General features: G+C 44.5%; 1 protein-coding gene across 3 annotated transcripts in view; it reads right to left on the bottom strand.

Moving 5' to 3' along the window:
* Large1 (LARGE xylosyl- and glucuronyltransferase 1) overlaps window positions 1-22,421 on the bottom strand; it is a 493,847-nt gene that overhangs the window by 199,862 nt on the left and 271,564 nt on the right. For all 3 annotated transcript variants that reach the window (XM_071609558.1, XM_027940415.2, XM_071609559.1), the window contains one exon: window positions 7,137-7,308. In XM_071609558.1, the coding sequence (XP_071465659.1) occupies window positions 7,137-7,308 (172 nt within the window). The remainder of the gene's footprint in view (window positions 1-7,136; window positions 7,309-22,421) is intronic.

Genomic DNA, 22,421 nt, shown 5'->3' with positions numbered 1-22,421 from the left:
AAGAGCAAGAGATAATTTTTAAAACATGGTACAGATTTTTTAAAAAAAAATATTTAATTATTCTAATTGGTTATACATGACAGCAGAATGCATTTCAATTCATAGTACACAAATAGAGCACAAATCTTCAGGTCTCTGGTTGTACACAAAGTAGAGACACATCATTCATGTCTTTATACTTGCACTTGGAGTAATGATGTCCACCTCATCCCACCGTCTTCCCTACCCCCATGCCCCTCCCTTCCCTTTGCCCTATCTAGAGTTCCTCCATTCCTCTCATACTGCCCCCACCCATCCCCATTATGGATCAGCATCCACATATCAGAGAGAACATTTGGCGTTTGTTTTTTGGGATTGGCTTAGTTTACTTGGCATGATATTCTCCAACTCCATCCATTTACCTGCAAATGCCATGATTTTATTTTCTTATTGCTGAGTAACATTCAATTGTTAAAAAAACAAACAAACAAACAAAAAAAAACAAAACAGTGCCCCAGCCTTTTAGCTAAATTGCGTGACTGATGACAAAGAACGCAGGCCCAGGCTCACTCTCGCCCCAAGGAGCTCCAGGCTGCTGTACTCACCACATGTCACCCGAATGGACGCCAGCCGTTGATGGCATTTTAAAGCACTTTATTTGAGAATTTTTATCTTTTAAAAATGTCTGTTTTTCTTCCCTGCAGCCAAACTCTCAAGTTAGGAACCGTCAGGAGAGAATGCGAGACAAGTACGTAAAAACTGGGAGAGACCTCGTCGCACTGGCAGAGAAGCTACGGCTTTAATCAGGGAAACCTGGCCCACACAAGGGGCTGGGGTTGTCCTGAAAGGTCCACTTTGATTCCTTCCACACTGGCTAAGTAGGGAACAGAGAGCCTGATATGGAGGTGGGTGGAGGAAGAGAGAAGGAGGGTTTAAAGTCAAAGGAAAAGGGACCAATAATAGTGACCTGGGATGTGGGGGAGAAGAGGAAGGAAAGAGAAAAGGTACCACGTGGTGTGAGAGTCTCCCGGGTACTAGCAGGGCCGAGTGCCCTCCCATACCACACCTGACCGCTGTGCAGAGACCTCAGTATTTTCATACAGGGGAGGAGGCGGCAATAATGACCTCCCAACTCACCTGCTGATAAGTAGGCCAGCAGGGATTTGAACTCCCTCTCTTTCTTTGCTAAGCTCGCGCCACTTCACCAATCCCATCGGGGGAGATGGGCAAGGCCAGAAAAAAGAGACCTGAAGAACTTGAAAGAGTTTTTAAAAACTTCTTCAAGGCAACTAAGTATAAGCATAAAAGTTCTACAGATGTCTTTGCAGAAATAACACCTCTGACGTTTTTCATGTTCCGTTTTCCTATGATATTTTACATTTATAGCCACCCTCAGCCCTGATGGACAGATCTGAGAGGTAATGGGGCAGACACACAGAAACAATGTCTACTGTGACCCCACATGTGCTGGCAGGAGTCCCCAGAGAAAACGGAACACTGCAAGAAGAACGGACATGATGTGTGGGTCTCACACTGACCCTATTAGCACCATTCTCAGTTCATCTGGGCCCTGAGAAGCCAGTAACCTGCTGTCTTAGTCTGACTGAGCGGCTCTAACAAAATACCTTAGAACTGGTGATGTATAAACAACAGAAATTAATTTCTCATAGTTCTGGTGGCTAGAAAGTCACAGGATCAAAGCAACAATAGATTTGGTGTCTGGTGAGGGATCACGCTCTGCTGCATGGATGGTTCCTTCTAACTCTGTTCTCACACAGCAGAAGGGCAGAAAACCTCCCTGAGGCCATTTTTATAAAGGCATTAACCATATTAAGGGAGCTCTAATGACCTAATCACTTCCTAAAGGACCGGCCTCTTCATATTATGGCATTGGGGATTAGCTTTGGAGTAATGAATTTGGGGGACACAAACATGCAGAATATAGTGCCTATGCAAGAGTTACCAGTGAGCTCCAGTTGGCTTAATCTACCACCCACGTTGAGGCCCGGATAGAGCTCTTGGGGCCCATAGTGATTTCACACGCAGAATTCTGGGAAGTCACACGGAGGGCAGGATGCAGGAGCCTGTACATTTCTGTGCCTCTGATTCTGCCTCCGTCTTCTGAATGCCTGCATCACCTTGGGCCTGACCTCTACAAACTGGTTACACAATCACCCAGGGCTCCCCCTTTTGTCTCTCCAAAGACACTCTTGGCCACAGCCATATGATGCTTCTCCTTACTCTCTTCTCAGGAGAGTGGGGCACTGGGTGAAGAGAACTGGATTTGGGTTATTTACTCCTTGAGACCTTTGAGGCTCTAGAGAAGCTGAAGCATCTGTTCCCAAAATTTTCAAGAGGGAACGTGAACAATGCCGGCTCCACGCTGGGCTGCGCGGGTTATTTGAGTTTACTCACAAGGTGCTTAACCAAGCGGCTGGTGTGGAGGAAGAGCTCAGCCCAGGAGCTGTGATTAGCCATGGTTCGCCTGGCAGGCCCTTGAAAGATGCCCGCTGGCACTCCTGTGGCACATGAAGGTAAGCTGAGTAGTGACTCAACCTGCTTCAAGGCCAGAACTTGCCGTGGCAAGATGCCTTCTTCAAGTCAGGCGTGTGCCCTTAGGGATGACAACACCATCTTTAATGCCCAGCAAGGCTCTCCTCCAACAGCTTCTCATCACAGCCTCCACAACTTCCTCCCTGGACTGCTACAATCACACATGGCTTCTGATTCTGTGTGCAGTTAACTAAGGCACTCCAGGGTTTTGGTGGCTCAGGATCACCAGTCACACCTGATCTATGTGCAGACCCTGCCTCCCAGGGTGGTGGGCATCCCCTTCTCCACCCCAGCAGGGATCCAGGAGAGGCGACACAAGGCAGTGGACACAGCATGGACTCTGGAGTCAAAGGGCTTGCGGTCAGCTTTGCTTTGATGTGTGAAAGCTCTTTGAGCAGGGACAGCAATTTAATCTCCCTCAGGCTCAGTTTATTTAACTTTCAAATGTACAAAGCTTCTAGTCAGTGCCGGAACAGAAGAAGCACTTGATAAAGAATAGTTACCTTCCCTTTGCTTTGCAAATATAACTTACGGGCCTGCCTCCCTCCCTCTCTATGCAGATATCCAATGCAGGACCTCAAACTTAACAAGCCTCACAAGCTCCGGAGCTTGCCATGACCTCCCCTTGAAGTCCTCTCTGGCTCACCAGTGCCGCTGCACCCACCCAGCCACCCTAGGGGTCATCCTCCATCCTCCTCTCCCCTGGTGACTTGGCCTTCAACATCTACCCTAATGAGATGACTTCTACCTCCTCTACTGCTCCACCTAGGCCTGAGCCCAGGGCATCTCCCACCTGGAGTACTGGAATTATCTCCTGAATGGTGTCCTCATGTCCTTCTGTCCTAACAAGGCAGCCAGGACCACCCATTATAAACACAGTTGATTGTCTTGCCTTTGCTGGGCCCCCTAGGTGCCTGACAGGAGAGTCAGCATCCCCTCTGGATCCAGGTTCTTGTGATGTGACTTTGTCAACCCCAGCTATCTCCTGGGCTCCTTCTGCTATGTTTGGACATCTGCCCCATCCCTCTAACACACTAACTCACAGCAAAGTTGATGTTCCTGTCCTAAGGCCTCAGACACTCCTCCCAGTCCCCTGGCACAGCAGGGTTACTGCTTCTCTAAACTTCATTGCTTAAATGTCACCCTTCTTTTGGGATCTTGCATTAATACCTTATTTGAATATTTAAACAATATAAACCACACACACACACACACACACACACACACACACACACAGGCATCCATTCATTTATTACCATCTAAGATTTATGCATATTATTTATTTTCTGTCTTCCTCCACCCAAATTTAAATTCTCAGCAGTAGGGCTTGGGTTTTTGTTTTTGGTTTTTTTGGTTTGTTTGTTTGTTTTTTTGCAACATTCCCAACTCAACTTTCAGAAAACTAACCAACCACTAGAGGAGCTCGGAAAATACAACTGAGTGGGTGACTCTGGATTCTAGCCACTAGTGATATTTCTGGTTCTGTTACTTTGGGTATGAAGAACCCCCAGTGGCTGCACAGGCTGGCGAGGGGTACAGACCACTGGTGTGGAAGGTAGGCATTTGCCACTGAGGTGAACTCAGGCCCATGGTGCACATGGATGCCTCCAAGAGCCACTGGGGAGCTCCCTGCAGCAGGTGGTGAGGACGAGTCTGTGTCCTTAATAACAGGCTTCTTAGTAGAAGCTGACGTGGTGCAGCTAGGTTTTGGGGTTTCCACAGCACTAGGGAGGGACCAAGCCTGTGTATGACCTGTACACAAGTGCCACGACAGCCCCAGACAATGTACCAGAGACAAATGACCAATGGCAAATGGCACCACTGTCAATCAAAATGTTCACAATAAAAGATGTCAAGTAGTAGTGCCTTCATGAGAGCGGCATTCTCTCTCTTGGGCCAGAACATTTATGCGTCTGTCCTAAAAGGCTTCTCCCTGTTCTATGACCTGGCTTCTAATAGATATCATTAAGGAAAAATAAGTCCACTAAAAAGAAAATACCGAAGTCCTGACACGTGGAGCAGGGGGAAGGGCTTTCCTATTTTCTCTTTACCTCTGCATTTTCTTACGATCACTAGGATGGGCACGGGAGGACCACAGTAGACGTTCTCTACTCCTCGGCAGGTGTTTATGATGTAACACTATCTGCCCCATCTGGGAGTTCCCTGAAGGCTGGTGCCACATTTACACAGTTCGAGGGCCTGATAAATGTTAGAAATGGACAAACCAAAGAATGAACAGATAGAAGACAGTCCAATAACTCAGCTCTGGTATTCAAAGTTCCCCTGGTCCTGTCCTGACCTTGGTCCACGTACTCTGTTGAGCCCCAGGAACCGCCTGGAACCTCAGAGTCCTCCAAATCTGCAGCCCCAGGGGCAGCAAGAGTCCGAATGGTTTCCTTCCCTTCTGCAGGTGATGCCGAGTGATTAGAACCATGATTATTCTTGCTGTTGCTGTTGCCCACACAATCCTGCTAGCACGACAGCCAGTTCTGGCTGCAACAGAATAAAAGAGATTTCCCGGCCAGAGCACTGCAACTTCTGACCACTTGTCCTACTGATTTTGCTGAGTTGCACTTATCCAAGGGATACTCGGTGCTGTAGATGTTGGTTATGGGCTGAGTTTCCAGGGAAGCAGATTGAGACAGAAATCAGCACATGAACATTTAATCAGGGAGAACTCTAGGGAACAGCAGGTCTGAATGAGCAGGACTGGACTGAGGAGACTTCAGACTGTGAGGCAGTCTCCAGGGATACAGCAACTGATCAGGTAGGATCCTGTGGCTCCTGAGTCAATGCATGACATGGTGCATCCCGGCAGGGGGCATGGTTCCAGGCATAGTCACTCTCTTCATCAGAGCCCATCCCCAAAGAGGGCTGATGCCAGAGAGAAATCCCAGGTGCTGGAGAAGTGAGTCCTCTCTTTTCAAAGGGGAACTTAGGCATTTATTGCTCTTTCCCAACAAAACAGTGCACAATTACCACACCCTGTGGTGTGTCCCATCCGACTGCTCTGCCCCTCTCCAGGAGAGGTGACAACTCTCACTGTCCCTTCATCACTCCTCATTTCATGATTTAGGTACACGGCCTGACACCCAGCAGGACTGCAATAAACGTTGTTGAATATATGCATCACTGAACACTGAACATCAGCATAAAAACATGGATAAAATACAGTGCAATTAAAGAAAAACTGTCCCCAATGAGTTCTGTGTGATCAGAAAGAGAAACAGCAGAAGCGACAGAGAGAAGGCAAGGCACACATATTTCTGATCTCAATTCTGGGCAAAACCCTGTGTCCCTCCAAACTTCAGGGGCTTGACTTAGGAAATAAAAGGGTAGGTCCCACCCAGCATTCTGTGCAGAAGAGATTAGACAGGGGAGACTCACTGGCTTCCCAGTTTTGTTAAAGGATGTCTCCCTAATGCCATTATTGACCCAGATAAGAAATGTTAATTTTGATCCTGATAAGGGATAGAGTGTGGGGGGGGGGGGCATCTCAACCCTGTGATTTGCTGAACACTTTCCTCAATTAGCCCAGAGCCATGATCCTCCCAGAAGGAAGCGGACAGTGACCACTAGGCAAGGAATTTACCCTGCCCATGAATGGAAACAGAAACCAACAGGGTTTATGGAAATGATTTGTTGAAAATCAGTAAGGAGGATTTCACCCTCTTAGAATAAAGAAGTAAGAGAAGACACAGAGAGATTTTAGGCAGAGGGTAGTGTGCAATTTGACAAAGAAAAAGATAAGAAATATATAATGATCTCACTAACAAACTGCTCTCTCATTGCATTTGCCCAATATAGAGAGGAACCTCAAAAACACAACACGGAGGAGAGGGGTATTAAAACAGCCCTAAACTCATGCTAACCTGTCACTTCTCTCATAGGCCCCACCAGAGTCAAATATAACTACTGAGTTTAAAATTGTCCATCAGAAGGGGTCCTATACCTTGAGATAGTGACAAAGGCAACAATAAGAGCTAAGAAGAAATTATTGGACGAGAAGAGAGGACTTCGAAAACCAAACAAATGTACCTCAAAATAATAAGCCATGATGCTAAGGAAAGCAAAAGCCAGAAGAACATTTCAAACACTCTATAATCAATACCTGTTTCTACTACCTCAAAAGCTTTCTTGGCAATCAAAGAATTATTTGATAAAAAGAGAAAACTAATAAATGCATGTTTCTGCACAAGTATGTCCACACTCAATTACTGCATACAAAATATACACATTTGATATTTAATGGTTACAAAGTATCCCAAATTGGTTTCTTCCTATGAACACAGATCTTGTTGCTCAGTGGGTAGAGCACTTGCCTAACATGTAAGGCACTGGGTTCAATTCTCTGCACCACAAGTAATTAAATAAAATAAAGAAAGAAATGGAAATTCCAGTTTTACTCTAGCATGTATCAAATTGAAGTAGAATTGTAACATAACTGTATTTGTAATTTCTTATTGACTTGAATAGCACAACCTTACCGGAGTTAAACTCATCTCCTTAAAAAAATATAATCACCATGGTTGACATGTCCACACCTACAAGGATACCAAAAAGAAATGAGCCACAAATACTAGAAAGAAATGAGCCACAATTACCTTTGAACTTGTGGAACACAGCCCAGAGCTCTGCGATGTCAGTTGCAAAGGTGATATCTGTGTCGAGGACAATGACTCTCTCCAGGTTGGCAGGAAGAGTTTTGGTCAGGACGAGCTTCATCAGGCCATAAATCCCAGAGTAATGTTTGTTGGGGATCCAAGAAACTTCAGACTGGACAGGATAAGGCACAAAGGGAGTTGGAGAAGGGGAAAAAAGTCACTATATTAATTCTTTGCTTAAAACATTACAAATGGTGCCTGAGACACATAAAGCACTGAGTTTAGCTCCCCTCTCCTAGAGGACCCGTGCTCCCTTGAGGGGGCTCTCCTTTGTTTCTCTTCTAATCAACTTTGCTACCACTTTACTATGCTAAGAGAACAATGCAACCAGTGCTAACAAAATCTTTGATTATAAGAACATGATAAAAGAAAGGAACTTGACTTATTTTCCCCCCAGTACTGAGGATGGAACCCAGGGGTGCTCTACCATTGAGCCACATCCTTAGCCCTTTTTAATTTTTATTTTGAGACAGAATCTCTTTAAACTGCCTAGGCTGGTCTTAAAGTTATCCTTCTGCCAGCCTCCAGAACAGCTGGGATTCGAGGTATGTGACACCAGGCCAGAAGTGGGGTTGGGGGGTATTCAATGCAAATTTGTTGAAAAAGTGCATGAATATCTACTTAGAGTTCTGTTCATGTAATTTACATTCGGCACCAGTTTCAGGAAAGAAATCTGAATCTAGTGAGAGGAAAAGCAATAGTTATGAAATAATTATTACATAAAAATCCCATGCTGAAGTTTTTTAAAATATAATTTTGGCTATTCGAGAAATTATATAGGCTCATTGGAGAAAAGAAAGACAGGCAAAAAGAAAACAAAAAGGAACAAAAACCGAATCATACTTCTGCAACCAGTACCAAATTGTTCCAAGGCAGGTGTGTGTGTGTGTGTGTGTTTGTTTTAAGTCATATTTCAAACCTGCATTATAAACATCACTACTTACTGGCATTTTAAAGCTTATGCTTAACTATATTTTTTAAGCTGTAATTGAATAGGTTAGTACTGGTGCCTTCTTGATGTTCTCAAATAAATGCCCACGGAGGGCTGGGGCATCATCTATGGACAGTCCTCACCTAACAGCAACAAAGCTTCCATACACAGGGACAGCAATGAACAGCCCAGGGGGTGCGATACTGCAGCCTTCATAGGACACGGGAACCATCCGTGCCCCACAGGTGAACAGAGTCATCAGCCAGGCACACACACCTCTTGGTGCCACTTGGTATTCAAAGCTACACTTTGTGACTACAGCTTTCCTATGTGCAGGGTCAGTTGTGAAGGTCATTATGGACAGGGGTGCCATCCCAGCTGTGAAGGGGAGTTTCCACTGGAGTTAGTTAGAGAGCACTCTCAAGAGGTAACTTGTGATAAAACCCCTTTATTGGGAAATGGGATCATCTTTAGTATCCTACAAAATACTCTTTTGTCCTTTAACTCCATTTAGAGGACACTGTTCTTTAAGAAAAAAGAATAAAAAATCAAATTTTAAAATGAAAAACCAAAATTCTATTCTCAAAGATGTTTGTTACCATGCTATAAAGTAAAGAAATAGCAACCATCCAAATGTCCCCAAATTGAGCAGTTAACTAAAACATGATACACTTTTGATTGATAGCATACTATCCAGCGGCTTGAAACAATGTAGATTAAGATGTAACGAAATGAAATTGGCTTTGATGGTTAAGAACAAACAAAAAAAAAGCAAGCTTTAAAACAACTTTTGCTTAAAACCCACTATGAGTTCTCAAATGGCATGGAAATACATCCTCTGAAATTTATGCAGAGAAAGAAGAAATGGAAACAAGACATCAAATTCTTCAGAGGGATCATTTGGGGGCATTTTTCTGTGTCTATATACCTACATGCCTACATTATATGCTTGATGAAAAACAAAAGGGGGTGAAGAGATTTAAGCTCCTGGCATGGGAAAGACTCTCAGCAAGCCTAGGCTCCCCCAGTGCTGACTGGGCCCCTCATTCAAGTACAATGACATCTCTTGAATGGCTGCCTATTGAAGGTGGTGCCTGGTGTGAAGAACACTTGGGTTCTAGAGCCAGGTGCACCTGGACTTGGACTCCAGTACCAACAATCACCATGTGTCCTTGGACAAGTCTGCTTAGTCTCGGCTGCCATTGGTAAAAGGCAGATCCTGTAAGAGTGTACTTCTTCACATCTGTGAGGGTGTAAATAGATAGCACACCCAAACTGGGAAGTCTAAGGACAATTTAATAATAGACGGAATCTGGGGCTGGGATTGTGGCTCAGTTGTAGAGCGCCCACCTACCATGTGTGAAGCACTGGGTTCGATCCTCAGCACCATAGAAAAATAAATAAATAAAATAAAAGCACTGTGTCCATCTACAACTAAATAATAATAATAATAATAATAATAATAAAGGACTCTTTACTGCAGTGCATACAGAATTAGAGACAGAACCGATACTTGGGAAGAGAGGTGCCACCCCAGCAAACAAGGCCAAGACAGCAGTTGGTGGAATCCAGAAAGGGCAGCCCATGAGCAAGGCCACCTGCAGGTGCAGCAGCCTTCACTAGAGGCCTCTCTGTGGCAGCCCACAGGACAAGAACTGGGACACCTGTCTCACCCTCACTCTCCCCAGGTCCCCCATCTCCTAGTAGGAGCCTCTCTGCCAATCCAGATGGGGACTAGAAGGGAAGGGGTGCCGCCCTTCTGTGTCAGTCTCAGTGGGCCCAAAGAGGGCAGCGGAGGCCTAGGGAGGACCTGGATGGACAAACCTGTCATAACCAGCAGTCCTGCTGCTAATGCAGGTACAGAAACTAAACAGCAAGGTCAAGAACGAAGCACAGGGAGGGCCTTACATACTAACAGGCACAAAATCCACACCTGAAATCAATCAATGGCATAGGAGGCTGAGCCATGTGTCCACCTCCCGCAGCAGGCGAGCCACAAGCTATAGTTAGTATCTGCCAGGAGGTGGTTGTGCTCTTTCCCCAAAACCACATTACCCTTCTTTGGGAGTTGGCTTCCTGACTAGCCATCACCTTAAGATCTGAGAACTTGGTGAGCAATTCCCTCCAGTGTGCTTTATAAAACTCTTCCTCATGAAAGCCCTGGCCTGTGGAACTCAGCTCGTTTCCTTCCCTCCTCTGGGAATCTGCCTGAACTGAAGCCTGGCAATCAGTGGTCTATGCTGCAGAGCTGTGCTATTTAATCAGACCTTTGATTAACTTATTCATCTATTTTGGTTGCCATCAAAGCAGGAGAGCTGGGTGCACACTGAACACCACCGTGCTGGGTTAAGCCATCTAATTAGATGGCCCTGACTCTCAGCTTTATTTTTAACACACATGTGAGACACTCAGATGCATCACCAAACAGTAAGACTACAGGAATAAATTAATCTCAACATGAGCCCAGGCCCGAATGTCGCCCCAAGTCCCCAACTTAATACATAATCAATTAAGTCCAAGTGTTCAATTAGAGGTAAAGGAAGCATTTGAATGAGTTTGTACTCAGAAAGAAAGCCCCAGGAAAGGCAAGAAAAGTAAAGAATCTTTGGGGTGAGGGAAAACTTCTGATAGAAAGCAGCACATCAATAATAGATTACTCATCCTCTTAAGTAGCACGGCTTCTACCATGCTCCTCCCCCACCTCCTCCACATGCTGCTCTTCCTTCAAGTCTCAATGCGGCAGCCACCATCTTCCAGTCACCAAGTCCCTGCTGTCTCAGGCTGCACTGACCTCTCCCTCCCCTGCACACAGCCTGCTCTCACGCTGGGTTTAATTTCCCATGTCTCTCTCTTGCATTTGACTGGAACTCCTTGAGAATTTCATTCATGACCCTGGCAAATATCCAACACAATAATTACCCAAGAACAGTTTGATGAATATGCATAATCACAGGGTCCACCAGGCCTGGGTTCAAATCCTACCTTTGGCACTATCCTCAACTAGGAGCGGAAGTGTCCACACATGCAGAAGTCCAGGTTCAGTACACACAGCGGAACAGCTTATTTGTTGAGCCCCAAAGCCTGGCCTTTGGAAGTGGTTCTACTTCTAATAAGTTGTGTGACCTCAGGAAAGCCACATGACCTCTAAGAGCCTTACATTTTCTCATGGCAAAATGGGGACTTTTGATATTGACTTTCCAACACAGCTGGGGGACTGCAAAGCATCCAGTTTATGCGGGCACTCAGCCTCCACAAAGCCACTTCTATTCCCCAGTGTGTGGCTGTCGGTGCAATTAGGGCTCAGTGATCCAGGTTATGAGCTTGATAAAAGCAAAAAAACTACACTATGGAAGACAGGAAAGGGGAAACAGCACAGAGACGGTCTGTCAGGGGGAGTACCTGGCTCATCACCCTTTCCTATGTTTCTATATAAAACGTTAACAAAGTCACAAACCGAAATCTGCTGGAAAATACAAAACCCCTCAAGTGGATCTTCAAGTCAGACAGCACATCCTTGGTTTCAGGAGGAAAGTGGGTGGGAATGGTCACCCAAGTAACCTTTCTGGGCAGTAGTACCTTGGTGCAATCACATTGTGTTCGATTTTCCTCCTACCTGGTGACAAGTTCTAATTCAACCAGAGGTCGGTGGAAAGAAGAGCATCCTGATCAGAGGAAAGGTGGGAAACCTGGCGAGCCCCATGCTAGTCCACCCAAGAGCATCCCTTGGGGATGGTGGAACAGCCTCCTGTCACGTTCTCCATCATTATAAATATGCCCAAGGGTTTGTGTAATTAAAAAGATAAAAAAATGAAAGTTAGGGTCATTTTAATGGATAGACTATTATCTTTGCAATGGCTCTTAATAATTCTAAGCAGCATGCTTGAAGCTTTAATTAGGAAAAATGCAGTTGTGCTCAAGATCCCCGCCTACTCCACCTACGTGAAGGTACTCATCCAGGGTGTGAACGTCATGAGCAGCCCAGGTTGGTAGACTTTTGTGTAAAGTGGGGGTCAGGGGGCTCTCAATGGGAAACTCCCCTTCCTGAATGAAGCTAACGGTCATTCCGAGTGCCTCAGGTAGAGTTCCTACGAAGCACTGCAAGTGATTTCAGGGTAGATATGAGGCTAGGTGATCCCCAGAAAAGTGACTTAGAAGACCTGACCAGAGAAGGGACATAGCATGGGGGCAAAGGGTTGGGCGGAAGATACACCTCCAAAGCTTCCTTACAAAGGAGGGGATAGCGCTGAGGTTGTGATAGAGCACCTGCCTAGCATGTGTGAGGCCCTGGGTTCAATTCTCAGCACCATCACATATAAATAAAGAAAATAAAGGTACAATGACTATCTATAACTAAGAAAATTAAAAAAACAAACATAGGGGATGAAGGACAGTAATGGCCCAAAGGTGATGCCAAGCTTTTGATACCAAGGGAAAGAGAGGCAAAGGGGCTGGTGGGCTCAGGGAACGATGCCTGACTCTCCTTGAAGACTCAGGTTTTCAAGAGGCACTGGGCTGCCTCGGTAATATAATAGAAAATAAGACTCCCAGTTTTTTGGGATTTTTTTGGTACCAGGGGTTGAACTCAGGGGCATTCAATCACTGAGTCACATCCCCATCTGCCCGCCGCCTTTTTGCATTTTATTTAGAAACAGGGTCTCACAGAGTTGCTTAGGGCCCTGATAAGTTGCTGAGGCTGGCTTTGAACCTGCAATCCTCCTGCCTCAACCTCCCGAGCTGCTGGGATTACAGGCATGTGCCAATGTGCCCGGCAAAACTCCAGCATTGCAGTAAGAGCTTTATATATGATGTCTTGTTGAAAGCCTCAGAGCCCTACTGATACCCAGGTACCCAAAGTACCCGAGTCACTTCCCATACTGTAATCTCAGTCCCCAGCCTCAGACATACTACTTAAGTGAATGGTTTTCTCTTCCCCTCCTTTCAGGTGCCCTAACCGACTCAAGTGGGCTTTTCACTCCTCTGTTCCTGCAAGGGCAGAAGTGAGTCTCTTAAAAAAAAAAAAAAAAAAGTCCTGATTCACCAAGCAGCAGTTTTTTGAGGCAGTTAGGTACTAGCACCTTAGAGTTGGACATTCCCAGCTTTTAACCTCTCAGGGCCTGAATTTTCTCATCTGTAAAATAGGAATAATATCCTGTTTCTCTCTAGGGAGTTCCTGTGTTTGTCATGGAAGCTTTCTCCTATCTTACTAGAAATATTTATGGCTCAAAATAGATTCCTTACCTATATCAACATTTTCTGTGAATTACAAATCACCTTGACACATTTTCAAAAATGTAAAAATGCAGTCACAGTGGCTGCAAAATGCTTGAGAAGTCATTTGCCTTTTGTGTTGTGGGTGGTCGTCTTGACAACCAAGCAAGCTTAGAACAGCAATGAGGAGGACCTGAGGGCCGGGTGTCCTATGGTGGTGGGGCAGGGGCTTCAGGAGGATCATGACATAAAACCAGCCAGCTGGACTCCAAGGCCACCTCTACCACCACAGACAGACATTCAGGTTCGTCTGTTTCAGACTCAGTCTCCTCACTCTTAAAACAGAGAAAACAAAAACTATGTTGTGTGTGAGCTTCAGAGAAGCATGCAATGATGTAGGAGCACAGAGTCCCCGGGAAGCTTTGTGACACGATTAAGGCTCAGCATTAGCTTTCAGGATGGTCACCCAACACACACACTACACTCTGCCTGGGCTTCAATCCTGGCTCCATCATTGGGATGCTGGATACGTTGGGCAAGCAGCTAAAGCTCTATGCACCTCAGTCTTTTCATCTGTCAAATGAGACCAGCACACACCCTATAGGATTAGGGGCATGCCTGGGCTATGTGTGAGCACTGGCAACTGGTAATTATGGACACTGCCACTAACAGAAGGTACAACAGCAGAAAAGACAAGATTCGTAACTACTAGGTAAAGCCACCTGCATTTGTGACCAGCAAAAGAAACATGTTCAGTCAATTGAGAGCATTTAGATAAGCGCTTATGGGAGATTTAATGTGGGCCAGGAGGGTCAAGGGGCCAGGCCCCATGATGGAGAAGACATGCTCGGTGCTCTCAAGGGGTAGCGGCCCACTGCATGTTCACTTCTCATCACTGCATAAAGAGTCATCTCAAAATGCAGCCACTTCAAACAGCAGCAGTATTTATTTTGCATAATTTCTGCATGTCTGAAATTTGGGGGCACTTGGGGGCGCATGAGTTGGGTGGATTTCTCAAGAGCTGCAGGCATCTGAATACGAACTCTGAGCTGGTGGATCTGCCCCCTCAACATGGCGGGCGGTTGATGCTGCCTGTCAACAGGAAGCCTCAGGTCCTCACCACCTGGTCTACCCCAGAGGGCCATGGGAGTGTGCAGCCCATGAACTGCCTTCCCTATAGTGAGCGGCCCAGGACAGAACCAGGTGGAAGTTGGCATGTCTAATATGCCCTGGCCTCAGAAAGGACACATGTCATTTCTGTACTCTTTTTTGGTCACACAGGTCAGCCCATGGACTATGGGAAGGGACTCAACCAGGGTGCGAATATTAGGAAATGCAGATGGCTGGGGACCATCTCAGAAACCAGTCATCACACCTGTAATTACAGAACAGAATGAATGGGATTGTGACGAATTCCAAGTCCGTGTAGCCGCAGTCTAGCAGGAGGATAATTAAAGAGGAGTGGCGGGAACAGAGAAAGGATGAAGCAGGTGGAGATTTCTGGGAGACAGGAGCCTTAAATTTTGTCTTGAAGAATGAGATAAAAGTGCAATTTCTCAAATATTGGAAGGGAAGGATGACTGGTGAAGTACTAGCATTAAGAAAGGCACAGAGGGAAGTACAACCAACCAGGTGTGTGCCTGCACTCGTGAGCACAAACCAACTAACTATGCTCAGTTGCCCTCGAGGGGATGTGGAGCTGGATGTGATGGAGAAAGATACAGAAAGGCAGGGAAGAGCTGAATTTTGGAGAGTCCTGCACACCACGCTAAAGAGCACTAGATAATATCCTAGAAAAGTAGAAAAAACAAAAAAAGGTTTTCACTAGTAGACATATGACCTCATCTTGTTGTTGGAATAGACTCCAGTGACTTTTGGAGAAAAAAGTAACCGCTGAGAGCTTCAGGACCTTGAGGCGAATGGCAAAGGTAGATTTCTGGGGTTAGACTCACAGAAGATGATTCAGCAAGTCTGGGGTAGGGCCCAGACATCTATATTTTTAAACAGCGCCCATTGACTAAATTAAAGTGATTCTAAAGTCCTAGATGATCCTCTATAAGATGTTAAGTGAGAAGACAGAGAACAGTATTTCTCAAGGTCTTCTGGGCTGAACAGGTGACACTGGATTAACAATCAATGCACCACTCAGACCAAGTCATAAGACAGCCCCCAGTCCATGTGTCTCACCTGAAATTGCCACTTTCTTGGATGAACAGGGAGAGAAGACCTTTCTCAAAGATTAAGGAAAGACAATGTTGATATAAGATCAGGAATTCCTTAGGCATCTCTGTGCCTTGCAGAAAATTTATGACTATGGAGCCAAAAACGTTCCCTGGCTGTAATTCTTTTTAAATCTAGATATCCTGTTTCAATAGAAATAGCTCTCCATCAGCGGACAAGAACACTCCTAGCAACCCTAGGAGAGCTGAAGTACATAGTTCATATCTTCCTACATCAGCCATTGGAGGAAAACTGCCTGAGAGCCTCAAAGCTGGTCATTGAAGGTGACAGCAATCTCCTGCAGGTGTCAGTGAATATGTGTTTATTCAACATGCCCTCCCCTGACATGATTTGCTGGCTTTCCCCTGACATGCCCATTGTTCAGAAATCCACCCAGAAACCATCTTCTACAGACAGAAGTAATCCTGGAGGGATGAAGACACAGTGAGTCACAGGGAAGGTGATCATGGCTCCATATCTCCTCCCACTGGTGGTGTCAAACCCCTCCCTTTCTCATCACCTGGCAAGCAACACCCTCTATTTAGCCTTGTGGAGCTGGAGGGGATTGGCCACTGGAGCGTTTACGGATTGCCTGAACATCCCTCAGTGCTCTATGTTATGAAATGGAGCATTTCAAAGCACTGGGAGTTCTGATTTGTGAACTGGACTGTTACAGTGGTTTAATTTCCTGAAATATAGCTGCCTTCGCAACTAATAGATTTTTCAATGCACTGAGGAGAAAATTGCATTAGCTCCTGCGTAGCCTGGACTTAATATTTTTAGAAGCTGCAATTCTTCTTATTACAGTGCACAGTGTGTATTTATGTATGTGTACTTAGCACAGTGTCAGACACACCAAAGGTACTCAGTGAGGAGTTTTGAAAAAGTAAAACAATACAGTTACACAAACAATGTTCACTGAAAACCTTTCCTCCTGATTGCTACACACTGGCGAACCCAACTGGTTCATTCATTTATTCATCATTCATCTATTCATTCAGTAAACACCTAAGTGACTTCTAACTTTGAGGCTCTGAGCCTCTGACTGCTTTGAGAAAGTAATGACACGGTTTGGAGGGATATAATAATATAATATGATAATTATATATATTGAAGACATGGTTTTTCTTGATGGGGGTTTGGAAGGGGAGCTGGGGATAAGATGGTGATATTCAGGTGGCTTGGGTGACACTCATCTATTTCCAAGTTAGAGGGCACCAGTTCTGATCATCGTATCTCCAATTTTCATGTGTGTGTGTGTGCCTGTGGATTAAAGTATCAGCCATGATCTGGGGACACGAGTGTGGTCTAGAGGAGATAAGCTATTCAAGTCAGGGATCCCCTAATTCTAAGTCAGTCTCGTGTGTGTGTGTGTGTGTGTGTGTGTGTGTCTGTATATGTGCATGTGCATATATAAGCATACATATTTTTACAGTTACACTCACCTGCTGCTCAAAGTGCTGAGAATGGAGATAATAAACATCAGGAAAAAAATAAATAAGCCTTGTTTCCCCACTGTCGAGAATTTACTCTATTGCATGCACTCTTAACAGGGGCAAAATCTGGTTCTCATGAGAAAAAAAAAATATCATAGCTATTCCAGTGGTTTGGTTATTAAAATTTCAGGACAGGAGCAACTGGGGCTAAATTAGGGAGTCAAATTTCCAAAGGTTTTTTTTGGATAGGGATGATGTTTTTTAAGAAGAATCTGAGAAACAGCTATATAAGCTGATATAACACCAAAGTAGCCATAAAACAGAGAAGTGTGCAAACACACACACATACACACACACACATTGAAACCTGATTCCAGGGGGTAGCAGTACCATCTGCTGAGTCTCCTAGTTCTTCCTCCCTTCCTGAATTTATTTAGAAGGCAGCTTAAGCAGAAAGCACATTTCTCTGTCCTCTGGCTCATCATCAGAGAGCAGGGGGCTCTGTCTCTCACTCTCGCCCCCACCCCGTTCTTCTTCCTTCTTTTCCACTCTTACCACCTGCTTCACAGGGATCCATCTAAAGGGCAGCCACACAGGCTGCAATTAGACAGGCATCTGGCCGCTGTGCATAATGAGGCGCTTTGCTTTTTATCTGCAGAGGGCTCTGGAGCACTTTGTGGGTGAAGCCCTTGCTTGTGACCACCTCTGTTCTCAGCTTCAGAAATCCACCTTGTAGGTAAATTTAACTTTAAACACATGGGAAGGGCGATTCCCAAGTGGGTAAGGAGGTTTAGGGAGGATGAATAAGAGGTATCAATTAATTTCTGGTTGGTTAAAAAGATAAATAAATAAAACTGCGGAACTCTCTTTAGGATTAGTGAAAGGATTCAGGAGAAACCTTGTTCATAGTAGTCTGAATTTCTTCCAGCTAACAGCCCAAATGACCCTTTTCACTGTTCAACCCTGAAAAGATGATGCCTTCATTCAGCTCTTGTAAAACATCTAACAAACATTAACCAAAGGTCTGATTGTAATTTCAAATATTTTAACCTTGACCTTGAAGCCTTGTTTGAGGCTGCATAGACTGTGGTGAGGTTGACATTCTCCCTCCACAACAGACCCTTGCCATTTTTATGATGGTTGTCAAGGAAACCAGATTGAAGATAGCCGTCTAACCTGTCTAGATGCAGAATTTACCATACATGAAAATGCAGAAGGGAAGAGAATGTCACCTTTGGAAAGTACTATAAGATAATGGCACATGGATCAGGATAATTCCATTACATCTTTGCTTCCACTTGGAGACCTGGCTGCCCATCAACTAATTCTAAAAGTCACTATTTATCTATTTATGGTGTATGCCAAATTCTGTACTAGATATAGAAAACTGGAAGATGTTTATTTCTTTGGAGATCATAGGTAAAGAGCACAGAATATTATTTTACTGATGGTAAATTTATACTTGTTCAATACTCATTATGTAACAGTGACTACCCTAGAGCAATGTACAAATACCATCTTTTAATCCACACAATAATGCTAACAAGTAGATGCCAAGAAAATCCCAGAAATAAAAAGAATTATAGGAGTTGGGATTGGAAATCAAGTCTCTCTCATTCCAAAAATATCCCTCCTCTCAGAAATTGATTCTTCAAGTAAGATATTCTGACAATGATTAAGTAGTAAAAATAATGCACAAAATTCTTACTAAAATTCTTAGGATGGATACGGGAAGTAAAATAAAAAAAGACAACGATGACCACTTTATGGAGCCTACACTTTAGCATAAGTGGATCCTCCAACATAGTTATGTTCAATACAGATAATTCCTTCTCATTATAGATGTCTCCCCCAATCTCCATAGGACCTCATCTGACCAGTAACAATGTATTAGGAAAACTCTTAAAATCAAAACAAAAAGCAGACAAGGAAGCTTTAAAAAACATGTTCAGATCCTAAAAGGTTGTTGCAGTGGATTAAAAAACTTCTGTTGTTCACCACCTAACCACCATGTGGGGGGAATTGTAGTCTCAGATTCTTTGCTTTATACAAACAATGGTTAGTGTCTGAACAATGCCACTGCTGGCCTGCAGCAGTCCACTGAAGGTCTGCATTCTCTTCTCCAGCACACTGATGGAGACCTGCTGCAGCCCCAGCCCAGCAATGACCACACACTCATATGGGCCCACTACTGGGCCTGCCCTAGAAAAACCAACCATCTAAGGGGCGGGGGGTGGGGCTGGCATTGTGGCTTATTTGCATATGAGAAAGACCACCAAATTCCACATTGATGCTAATGTGAAATTGAGGGTAGCCTCAGCATCTTTTGGGGGGTGTTATTGTACTACTAACACCTACCAGGTGATTCTTCTGTGCAATCAAGCCTGAGGTCCATAACAGTTGGAGAAATAAAGATAAATTAAACTAGGGAGAAGTCCAGATCCAAATTGATGGTATAGCTCTGTAACTTCAGTTCTTATTTTGTTGTCTGCACAAACATTGAAAAGATCTCACACAGTATATTTTTAAAAATCCCTGGCAAATATTCACGCCGCATGGATCTGGAATCAACATATAGTAATGAAACGAGCAATGTCCTGAGAATTTGAAAACACAAGTCAGGTGCAGTCAACTCCCTTCTCTGATTCTCAGCTTCAACATCTGAAAAACAGAGACAAAGCCACCTGCTTGCTCTGCACGCCCGAAACTGGCATGCTGTGCAGGGAAGTACGCAGCACAGTGCCCACCTGAATCGGCCATCACATGTTCCTAGTTAATCCTGAGTCTAGAGGGAAGGAATATTTCATTATGTGGCAGTGATGGAGCTCAAATCGCTGGTCCCTGACCACGTCTGTCGACACAGTGATCTCCTCTGGTTCTTCACAATGGCTGGTTTGGGAGGGTAGGGCTCACACATTATGTATATATAATGTAAAGGCAAGAAGCACACTGTGGGACACGGTGTATGTTAAGCAATAACACCCTATTAATAATACCAGGGGATGAGAAGGGGGAGTTGTAACGGAGCGATTATGCCTGTGAATAAGATGTTGATCACCACTTGCTATTTTCTCTTCCAAAGTATTATTTAGGCAGTAGCAAGCGGATTTAAAACCCACCAGGGTTCTTGAATTCAGCCAGGCTGAGTGGTTAAATCCAATGAAAATATCCTAGTTAGATGATTTTTTTAGCCAAGGGAGTTGGGTATATAAAAAGAAATTTAACAGGTCAGTTTATGAAGATGTCCATCTTTGACAATAGGGATGATGATGATCACATTAATAATAATAAAAGTACAGGATGGCCTCACTTGCAATGCAATTTCCTGTCTGGCATTTCATTTGGTTCTTGACATAATTCTATAAATTGGACAAGTAACGGATTCATTTTTCCTTTTAACATGTAGGAAAGTAAGGCTTTAAAAAGTTGTCATTGTCCAAAATGGCACAACCAGTAATTGGCAGAGTTAAAACTCACTCCCCATCTGACCTTCAGGAAAGCCACGGTCACAAGTCTAAAGTCATGCTTCATCATGAGAAACAAGTAAACAACAGGCTTTGAGGGGGCCTTCCCCACATTTTGATACATAAACACATCTTTGTCCCAAACCAAGTTGATGACATGGCATAACCAGGGATGAAAGCCTGGAATGTTTCCAAGATTCTTATTCAAAGTCATCTTGGAAATTACTCTGGCCTGCTTTCCACATCGTGTTGATTAGAGAACCAAGAGAATTAGATCCTGCAGTGTCCCAAATGGGGTAAGAGAGTCACGAATGTATAGCAACAAAAGGACAAACAGGGGCTGGCCAGGGGATGTATCCAGTGAAGGCAACACCATGTCTCACAAGGTTGGGACTAAAAAGACACAAATCCATTCAACTGTTCTCTGACTTCAGCGGCTTGAGTTTTATATCTTATCACCTTCATCATTATATCACCATTAACCTCAACAATGACATCACCCCCAGTTTTGTGAGATTCTAATACGAGGCTGATTTTGCCCCAAGAGACATTTGTCAATTCTTGGAGACTATTATAGTTTAGATATGAGGTGTCCCCCCAAAACTCATTTACAACAAAATGCCATAATGTTCAAAAGAGAAATGATTAGATTATTAAGAGGTATAACCTGATCAATGGATTAATCCACCAATATGGATTAACTGGGTGGTAACTGTAGGCAGTTAGAATATGACTGGAAGAAGTAGATCACTCCCCAGTGCCTTTGGGGTTTATGTTTTGTCCCTGGTGAATAGAACTCCCTCTCTGCTTCCCAGTCCTGGGCCACCTTTCCCCCACCATGCCCTTCTACCATGAGGTCCTACCTCACCTTGGTCCCAGAGCTATGGAGTTGGCCAACCAAGAACTGAACCTCTGAAACTGTAGGCCAAAAATAAAATTTTACTCCTTTTAGTTGTTTTTGTCATGTCTTTTGGTCACAGTGACAAAAAAGACAAGTAAGAGACATTTTAAGTTGTCATAACTTGGGGTGGGGTATTACTGAATTTTAGTGGGTAGCGGCAGGAATGCTACTCAACACTCTTAGCTCTCAAGATCATTAGGCCCAAAAAATCAATGGTGCTAAGGTGAAGGCACCTTGCTCAAAAGTCCTATGAAAACTTAGAAAAGTGCAGGTGGATGAACAAGCACAGTCTTGTCATTACCTAGTGTGACACTAAAAGTCTGGCTTCTGTTTTGACCTGACGGAAAATATTGCTTTGGGTAAGAAAATACCTTGAAGGAGGAAGGAGGCAAGGATCTGAAGTCCTTAGCTTCCTTCCTTAAAGGAACACAGTGACAACTTTATAATTCTTACAAATAATAAGATGATTAAATGAAACTTGCCCATGAAGGAATACAAATTTTGGAAAAGCAAGATTGTCCAGTGAAGCATTCTGGGAGGTCTCTTTGCTTGAAGTCAGTGAGCTAGTCCTTGGCTGCCCCTCTCTGAGCAAGCAGAGTACACCTGTCCAGCAGACCTAGGCGTCTTGTTCAACCAGCAGATAAGTCTCACCCTAAACAACTTCACCTAAACCAAGGTCTCCAACCTTCGGGTGCTGGACTGCTGAGGTTGTTTAACATTCCCCTATATACTTCAGCCTATGTTTAGACTCTCCAAGATCTGAACCCCACAAATTAAATCTCAAGGTCAAGAGCAGTCTCCTGTGTGCCCAACACAAAAAGAAGGGGACAGCGGATTCCTTCTGCTGGTGCACAGCTCCAGGATGTACCTGGCTGTGACCCTGCTTGGGCACACCTATCCCCAGCTGCCTAGAGAGTGAGGCGTGGGCCCAGAGGATCCTGCATATGCACTTGGGGGAAAGGAAAAGAAAGCACAGCTCCCTGTGAGGCAGCTGCGGTCCTCACTCTCATCTTCAGGACTACACCAACACTTGCTCTTCCTGCTAAGCCTGCTCCTTCCTTTAAT

Source organism: Marmota flaviventris, chromosome 3 (genome assembly GCF_047511675.1).
Source record: "Marmota flaviventris isolate mMarFla1 chromosome 3, mMarFla1.hap1, whole genome shotgun sequence".
In the NCBI taxonomy this organism is placed as follows: Eukaryota; Metazoa; Chordata; class Mammalia; order Rodentia; family Sciuridae; genus Marmota; species Marmota flaviventris.
The sequence above is the reverse complement of the archived record's forward strand: the minus strand, read 5'-3'. Positions and strand labels throughout refer to the sequence as shown.